Source organism: Gossypium hirsutum, chromosome D08 (genome assembly GCF_007990345.1).
Source record: "Gossypium hirsutum isolate 1008001.06 chromosome D08, Gossypium_hirsutum_v2.1, whole genome shotgun sequence".
NCBI lineage: Eukaryota > Viridiplantae > Streptophyta > Magnoliopsida > Malvales > Malvaceae > Gossypium > Gossypium hirsutum.
The window spans coordinates 51,610,906-51,620,475 of NC_053444.1; the positions used below are offsets into that span (position 1 = coordinate 51,610,906).

Consider the following 9,570-nt stretch of genomic DNA (forward strand, 5'->3'; position numbering starts at 1 on the left):
TATTAATTTGTCCTCCTTTAATTAGTTTGCTGGTACTTGCTTCACCTCCCAATTATTGCTATTTTGCTGCCATTTACCAAAAATTCCTGCCAAATTAGGTATTTCCTCACTTGTAAATCAAGCTGCTATTGGTCACCTTTTGATGTTCTGAAATGGTTGCGCTTCGTTTTGCATATCAGCGACTAAACATGTTCAAAAATCTGCTGCTATTTGGCTTAAACCTCCCCATCATCAGTCTTAATTCCCATCATTTTTGTTCCATTACCATTTAATTTGTTTTAAAATTTAGACGGTAAATTTTAATGTTAAATTGATAAATTGTTAAATTCACTAGTTATTTTAAAATTTAAATAAAAAATGTAATATAAATTTAAATCAAAATTGATAATTTGTTACATTACATGGTATTGAAATTTAAGGTACTAAGGAGCTTATCTATTCAAATTTAAATAAAATAATACAAATGTGTTAAAAGCATTAATTAAAAATAAAAAATAATTTTTATAATAATACAATTGTGTCAATATCTAATTACAATTATTTAATTATTATATTTACATATTTAAATATAGTTTATATATTCTAATTAAATTTAATAAATAATTAATATTAATTACTTAGAAATATTTAAAATTAATATTATATAATCAAATATTAACAATAAGTTATAATAAATTATTTTTTATATTTTTACTAAAATATCATAATATTAATTAATTTGAACATTATTTAAATACATATTTGTTATTTTATAATATCATGTCTAAAATAGACATTTTATTCTTCAAAAGTACTTTTTTACAGCAATACCAAACACTCAAATTTTTCAAAAGCGCTTCTCAAAATCACTTCTCAAAATCACTTCTCAAAAGCACTTCTCAAAAGTACTTTTCAAAAACAATGAAGAACTAGCCCTTATTGGTACAAGTATATGTACAGCCTGATTTTAATTTTTAATTAAATCAAGCTCATATAATTGTTCAACCCAATAACTAGTTTATTAATCTCAAAATACTATTTATCTAATCAAAATTAATTAATTCAATGAAATTATTTTCTCAATCTAATTCTAATCCTGTCATAATCATTACAACTATTGTATTAAGATATATGAGTAAATAAATTTAATTGTCCTATTTAGTAAAATTATGATGATTAATTAATTTAATTGTCCTATTTAATTACAATTATCAAAAGATTAAATTAGTTTCTAAGTCATCTCTTGTTCCTTTTTGAGAAAATGCATTTACTATCGATAGTAATTCATGCAACTTATTTCTCTTTCGCCGTTCTCATTTATAACAATCTGATTTTCAGTGGTGTCAGAAAGGTGATTTTGAAACTCCATTTTCGTAAATCAAGTCCGTAAATATTAAAAATAAATATTTACGGAGTTAGTATAAAATTTTATTAGAGTTTGATCCTTCAATTTTTCCTATTAATTGCATAATTAAAGTATAGGGACTAAATTGTAAAAGTCTTATCACTATAGATTTTTAATTAGTCAAATGACCAAAATAGCAATTAAATCATTTCTTAACAAAAATTTAGTATGACATTAATAAATACTCGTAAATATTAAATTAATAATATTTACTGACTCTATTATCGAAATTATGATCTCGAAACCACTGTTTTCGACACTATTGAAAACGGGTTGTTACACTTCTTTATGCATGATCGTTGTGTACTTATTTTCTGGAATTAGCAATCTAGTGGGGGATTGTTGAAAATTGTAGATTGCAAATTCATTAGATATTATTAATGGATCATTTAGTGCGATTCATGAGCACTTATTTGGATTAGAAAGTGATGATTCATTCATCCAATGGATACATTTGATTTCCATAGGACATGTTTCTTCTAACAAGTATGTCCAATACGAATAAATAGAGGGACTATGGTGCTTAAAAAGTTTATTATTACTACAATCAATCCAATTTCAGAAATTAGAGTAAGAGTTAGGGAATTCCTTGATTTTGCTAATCAAAGGAATTCAAAAAGCTTCGTTGTGTCCTAAGAGGACCTTTGTCTTAACCCTCTAGCAACTTTGTGTGGGTGCAAATTGTTCTCTTTGGAAAGTGTCACCCGTGCCTCAAAGTCCACTGTTTTAATTCCATATCGTCTCTAGATCTATCATTTCCACTCAAATTTTCTAACACCATCAACTACCGACTTTAAATCCTCCCACAACCATTTCCTCTTAAATGCCTATGGGCACCCATGGATGATAGAGAATACAAATTTCTTCATTGAATCGATATGTTGAATCCGAACATGCATGAATCGAAAATGATTATAAACAACTTCAACCTCATAGAATCATTCCAAAGAACCCAAATCCTATATGCAAACCCTCTAGCCTTAATTCTATGAGAGGATTAGAACTCTAATTTTTTATCAACTTAATCAAAGTATTAATTATTTGAACTAAAGCATAACATCGATAAAAAATAAAAAGATTAAATTATATCAAATTCAAGTAAAAAACAAACTATACCCATAAGTAAATTATTGTACAGAGGCAAAAAAATCATAATTTGGCCAAGTAAAAAAACCATCATATATTGCTTCCTTGGATGTTTTCCCTTTTCCATTTCATTGTGTAGAATAAATAGTTGGATAACCTTTGATTATGAACCTCCAATATTATTGAATTAAATATCTCGATTTTTTATTTTTATTTTTGATAATTCTCAAAATCAAATTTGAACTCAATCATGTGGGGACCTTTTTTTATTATCATTTTTCTCAGTACTCACTCTCAAGATGTAGGACAATCATGGTCCATGAGTGACCTCTTGCTCACCTCATTGTTGAATGTTGAGTGATGCTAAACTAAAATTTCATTTATTGATTTATTTTAAAAATACTCTTCTAGTAAAAAGGCGTGGAATTCAAAAATACAGTATTTTGTTTGGGTGGTATGCCAAATTCCAAAATTTTTTTGCTACATTGGGGCTTTTATCATCATTTCACATTCTGGAAAAAGAAAAACCCAAAATGGGGATATTGCCAATCATGATTGAATTTATGACTTTGTGTTGTCAGATTTCTGTGTCACCAAAATCATACTTTCATTTTCTTTCCCATTCTTACTATCATTTAAAACCCACGCATAAAATCTTTGTAACCCTTTTTTTTTCCCAGCTTTTTAATTATACTTTTGCTCAGTTCCTTTCTAAAATTTGAAAATGGCACAACTGTTTTCAAGGGTACCTTTGAGTCTCCTTGGACAAACAATGGTAATAAGACACATGAAGGAGACAAGTGGAAGTTTCAAAAAGAAAAACCTGTAATTATTGGAACAGTGGATTATAATGCCAGTGCAACAACCGCCTAGGTTGAAGCAAATAATGTTAGACAAAGACAAATCTCTGTCTCTTAATTATACCCCCCTTTTGATTTGGGACTGTTCAGTGGATGACTCAATAGGGAAGTAGCTTTTGTTTTTAATTGAACCCTAAACATCTTTTCAGGTTTTTGTTTTTAGCCCACCTTTCTCTTTTCTCTTTCTCCCTTACTATTTTTAGCTAAATTTCTTTATTAATTTCTGTGTTACGAGTAAGCTTTATATTTAGTTACTCTAATTTATCAATTTAGTATTGTTTTTATATTTAGATTGGATCGATTAGTGAAATCAATTACTTAGATTATCAGTTTGAAATAAGAGTTTGGATAGACTGATTCATGAACCATTTGAACTGATCCATAGTATAGGTTAAACTATTTTTTTAATTAATTTATTTAATTGAACTAGATAAAGTGGTTGGACAAATCGATACAATTGAACTAAGAATTGATGGTCTAATCAACTCGACCATTGATCTAGTTCTAAAAATTTTACAATTTAATTCCTGTATTTTTCAAATATTAAAATTTCAACCCTAACCCAAAAGGTAACTGTTTAATCTGGACTGAAGGTTCAAATTTTAAAAAAAATGGAGAAAAATGATTAACAACTCATTCTTAATATGAAAAATTAAATTTAACTCTATTATTCCCCGATCTATTCTTATTCAAATTATAATTATATTTATGGTTGGAATTTTCTTATTTTAGTTTTATCCTTAGGGTGATAATAGTTTGATTTGGGTTAATTTTGAAAAGAATAAATGCAAATACTATGTAATATTTTGATTTCAAAAAAAAAACCACAAATCAAACCAAAGTGAATTTCACTAATTCGGATGGGATTGATTTTTTAGTTTTTAAAATATTAAAATATGGACAATTATCTTTTACAAAAAAAAACTGTTTAAGGGGAATTAGGTTGAAATATAATTAAAAAATAATATTACTGATAAAATTATTACCCTTAAAATATTAAATATTTTTAAATTATTTTCATATTTCTAATTTGTGAGCTGAAAATGAAACCGAATAAAATTCAAAATCAAAATATAATATTCTGGAAATTTTTTATCCTAGTAAAAAAACAAAGTGAAATGGAAAGGAAGATATGGGTGTCCATTAAAGTAACAGTATAGAAAGGCTTTGTGGAGGAGACAAGACAAGACAAGCCAGTTTTACTTTTTAAAGGTTCAACTCTTATTTTTATTAATACTGTCCCCTTTTTCAGGTCATGTGAACAACAACATCCACTGTGCCAAGGACATCGCACAATTCAAAGAGCCAATCGGCCATTCCCTTCTTACCAACCCTGAAGGAAAGGTCTTTTGTTATTTCTACATATCAAACAATCAACTCCCCTTAAAACTATTAATTTTGTACACTTAAACTCATTTGAATGGATGTAGTGCGATACGTTTAATTTATTTTTTATATCATATTGTAATATCTAATTTTACTATCATTATTATTTTTACACTAATCATAGGTAAATATATGTTCATACAAACCTACCCTTAATAATAATTTATTATCACCATTTTAACTATATATATATAACTTAAAATTCAATGTCAATCAATAAAATTTTTTTTTCATAAGTAATGGAGTATACATGTACTAGTTGTCATGTTGATGCAATTAAAATTTTAATAGTTTAGTTAATTGTTTGCAAAAAGAAAAATTAAAATTTGAAAGTTGACAATCAAAATGATTAAAAAAAAAGAAGCAAATTGATAAAAGTGATAAATGTCAAAGATTAAATTTGTGATTGTATTTTTTAAATGGTTCAACTATACACAACATAACTAACCTATGTAGCCCATGATGCCAAAAACAAATAGTAGGCCCAATATGTAGGAAATGTCCAGTACATAAAAACTGAACCAGAGAACCCCCATGGTCAAAGGCCCAACAGGTTACTAGCAAAGGACCAGAATGAAAACCCTAGCCCCAGCACCCTTTACTACTTTCTTTGCTAAAAGCAAGCAAGAAAGGAGCAGAGGTTCAGTGACCGAGAGAGAAGCAGCCGTAAAGCTCGAAACTCTGCCGCCATGGGTCGTATGCATAGCCGAGGGTTTATATTTGCTCCCACTCTTCATTCAGATTTCCCTCTGAAAAACATTACTTTGATTGAATGATCTATATTTTTGTAGCTGCTTCATGATTTTATTGTTCTTTGCAGTAAGGGTATTTCCGCATCTGCTCTTCCGTACAAAAGAACTCCACCTAGTTGGCTCAAGATCTCCTCTCAAGATGTGAGTCGCTTGTTTTAACCGTGCTTTTTTAAAAATAATAAATTTGGATTATTTATGTTAAAATTTATGAGCCGAATTATGTTCTATTATATATAATGAAGTTGCTCTTTATATTTGAATAATTGAATTCTCAATACCCATTTGATGTCTATATAGCAGAGAAGAACCAGATATTATTATCAATGGAAGTTTCACTAATTTGTATCGAAAATGTTTATACTTATTGATCACAATACAACGATAACTCTGCTTAAAGTGTGAAGTTTTATCTTTAGGGTTTTAAGCTGGTCGCTTCGTGAAATTTTCAGGGTTTGAGTAGTAAAAATAACAAAAGATATGATTAAGTGAAAAATCGAAGGCTGTTTAAAAGGAAATAAATCAACCATCCACATCATGAGCCTCGATGAAACCGAGCTCCATTTACATCAGCTAATAGTAACTCAGTAATACTAACAGGTGGTACTTGAAAAACATGAATCCCTAAAGCCATATTATAAGCAGAATGCACCAAGGAGTCTGCAACTTGATTACCTTCCCTGCAAATATGTTGAATTATCACCTCCCAAGGTGTTCCTAGCAAACTATGAATTCTCCTTGTGATTATCCTTTTAAACAAACAAAAAAAAAAATTGAAGGCTGTTGGGAGAAATTTCTCAGTAGTTAACATTTAAGGTTAGTTATTTCACAATAATATCTTTATATTTCGGGGATGTAGAATTATAATGACCATTTATTCTGGTGGATTAAATCTATCATTTTGTGACGTATATATAGTTCAAGTTTCGGGTATCTTACTTTCCAGTTCATATTAGTCTGGTTTGTATATTCCACTAGTGTTGCCAGAAATTTTAGTGCTAAATGGATGGAGTGTTAATAGTTGTTAATTCATCATTTACTGACCTGTTTCTAATGATTTCTCCTTAATGTTCTTAGGGCCTTTCTTTTCCGGGTTACATCCCTGAAATGTTGAGCTGCAAAACCCTTAATTTTTTTAGTTCATTCTTTCCTTAAAAGGAGTTTGTAGGTTGTGCACTTTTTAGGCAATATTCATTAATATTGTATTTCATCTTTTAGGTGGAGGAGAACATTTGCAAGTTTGCGAAGAAGGGTTTGACCCCATCTCAAATTGGTGTCATTCTCCGTGATTCACATGGGATTGCTCAGGTGAAGAGTGTTACGGGCAGCAAGATTTTGCGGATACTGAAAGCCCGTGGTATAACTTCATTGTCGTCATCTTATGTTGCATTTGTCCTCTGATGCGAAGGCAAACATTTGACTCATCCATTTGTTAATTGTCAGGTCTTGCTCCTGAAATTCCCGAAGATTTGTACCACCTGATTAAGAAAGCTGTTGCCATCAGAAAGCATCTTGAGAGGAACCGCAAAGACAAGGATTCCAAGTTCCGGTTGATCCTGGTTGAGAGCAGAATCCATCGCCTTGCTCGCTATTACAAGAAGACAAAGAAGCTTCCACCCGTGTGGAAATAGTGTGTATTCCTATCCCTACTTCCTTTTGATATTCCTCGACATGAATAAATCACGGTTATTAGAGGCATTCTCTCTTATAAAACAGCCTCCAACATGCAAGAAATCTGTTTCTTCACCATTCTTATTGCTCAACTCTCTTGATCTAGAGGTTGGTTGTAACATGTAAACCTTAATGTGCTTTGCTTTTGCAGCGAGTCGACTACTGCCAGCACCCTTGTGGCCTAAGGGAAGACACTGTTGGAACCAGCTTCTTGCGCTTTGATTGATGGACGCCTGGATATGGGTTGGAGTAGTAAAGTTTTAATTACATGCTATATTTATGCTTTTAAAGAACCAGTTCACATTATGGTTTGAAATTGAGATACTTAGGAGGGATAATATTATGTTTAGTGATCAGAATCATTTTTCTTGTCCATTTAAAATGTGTTGACGTTTTGGATCTTATCTTCAAAATGTTGTTACGTGGATTTATGTTTCCGAACCGTATCTGTTTAGGGGTTAGGGTTTAGTGAAGAAGCTTGAGCTTGACGGAATTTTACTTCTATAGAACTCAAGTCTGATTTGAGATAAAGATCGAGCTGCTTGATTAACCTTGTTTTTTTCTGATGAGAAAATGAGTTTGATTTTAATATTGGATTTCAAACTTGATTATTTAGTTTGAGTTCAGATGGAAAATTTTCAATTAAAATTTGTCTGATATAGCTTGTTTAGGGTTGAGTGAAAATCTGGAGTTTCACTTTTAAAACTTGAGCTGAGATAAAAGTTTTTGTGATGAAAAAAATGACTGTTACAGCAAGTTGGAATTAGAGGAAGCTGTTGAAGCTTAGGAGAAATGGTAACAGTCTGTCAATCTCTCTTTTACTTCAGTTTTATATTGTAACTAAAATTGAATCTTAAGAAAAATTAAATATTTAAAAAACAAATTGATAAAATATATTTTAAATCCAAAATAGTAAATTTGCCACATGACAAGAAACTCAAAAACCAGATAAAATTTGTAAATATTCCAAAGAAATTTTTTAAACCCAAAATCGGTTAAAATATGTTATTTTAAAATTTGAAGATTAATGATTTTATTTTTTTGTTAAATTTATTGGTACAAAATTTTAAAATAATAAAAATAAAAAAAATTGATTAGGTAACCATGCAACTAAAAAATTTAAAAAATAACTTTGAACACCTAAACTTTGAAATTTTAGAAATAAAAATACTAAATCCAGAAATGAAAGTACAAGTATAAAAAGTTATATAGTAGATTTTAACTAAAATAAAATGAGATAAAAATTCAGTAGAATTGAAATCCGATTCAGGGGATTTTTTAAACGAGGAGATGGGCAAATTTTCAACCAATTTGTTTTGTTGCCATTGTTATTCAATATTTTTAAATTGGATAAATGGTGGAATTGATCGAACCATCGATTCTTATTTGAATACTAATCGGACTTGTTAATAATGTGAAGGGAAAAATATCTGAACTTGTCAACTTCTTCTATATTGGTATTTATGGTTTTTTTTTGTCCTAGATTGGTACTCGTACTTTTTTTCAGTCCACGAGTTTAGTACCTGAGCCTAACAGCATTAATTTTTTGCTAACATAACAGCGCTGGCCATTTGCGCGTTGCCACATGTCACCCTCTTTGACGCAAATTAGATCCTTTTATTACTTTTCCTTTCATTTTCTCTTTTAATTATTTTTCATTTAAAAAAATAAAACATTTTTCTCGTTCTTCCAAAACAAGTCACGATTCTAGTCCTTTTTTTTTCATTTTTTTGTTCATTTCTTCTCTTTTCTATCTTCTATTCTTTTTCTCTCTATTCATCTTCTTCTAGCCCTAGCCGCTGCCGCCATGAGTTGCTGCCATCCATGGCCTTCTCCAACCATCAAAACCCTTCTCTCTTCTTCGTCTTCTCAAATCTTGTTTTGTATTTCCAAGAAAATCTCTTTAAATCAAATAAAAATAAAAATCAAAGCTTGATCCTTCAGCTTTTGAAATTATACTCTCCGCCAGTTGATGAAAGGCTAAGAGGCTTTTGGTGAGGCTTAGAGTGAATTGATGAGCCAAAGGAAGCAGTAGTAGTGACGTTGCCACGGCAACAACAGAGAATTGATTTTCTTAAAGCCTAGTAGAAGTTCTTCAGGTCATGGAGTAAAGGGTCAACAAATTCAAGGGAGGGATTGCTCTTGTCCTTCATTAAATCCATAGGATTTCTAGGGTTTTATAAATTCTAATAAAAATTTATTACGTTTATTTTTTTTTTTGGATTTGTTTGTTATGGAGAAAACAGGGGTTTTGACTATTAAGATTCTACAGCTTTTTTTTCTTGGTTTTGATTGAAGCATTGTTAGTTTAGTACTTTTTTTTTGTATTTTCTTTCTTTTTCAATGCACAAAAATCAATGGTTTCTTCATTTTAACCGTTCAGGGATTATATATTTATATGGTTTTTTGTACTTCATCTTCTTATTCACCTTAT

General features: G+C 29.9%; 1 protein-coding gene across 1 annotated transcript; it reads left to right on the forward strand.

Moving 5' to 3' along the window:
* Positions 1–5,276: 5,276 nt before the first annotated feature.
* Positions 5,277–7,540, forward strand: LOC107900848 (40S ribosomal protein S13). Its single transcript, XM_016826588.2, has 5 exons — positions 5,277–5,428; positions 5,537–5,609; positions 6,684–6,822; positions 6,909–7,095; positions 7,288–7,540. The coding sequence occupies exons 1-5, from the start codon at positions 5,406–5,408 to the stop codon at positions 7,319–7,321; spliced, it is 456 nt and encodes a 151-aa protein (XP_016682077.1). The 5' UTR covers positions 5,277–5,405; the 3' UTR covers positions 7,322–7,540.
* Positions 7,541–9,570: the final 2,030 nt, after the last annotated feature.

What these genes read in the sequence shown, in the direction of transcription:
- LOC107900848 (XM_016826588.2), top strand. Translation starts at nt 5,406, where the DNA reads ATGGGTCGTATGCATAGCCGAGG. An exon ending in GCGGATACTGAAAGCCCGTG is followed by an intron (nt 6,823 to 6,908) that starts GTATAACTTCAT and finishes GTTAATTGTCAG; the next exon opens with GTCTTGCTCCTGAAATTCCC. An exon ending in CTTCCACCCGTGTGGAAATA is followed by an intron (nt 7,096 to 7,287) that starts GTGTGTATTCCT and finishes TTGCTTTTGCAG; the next exon opens with CGAGTCGACTACTGCCAGCA.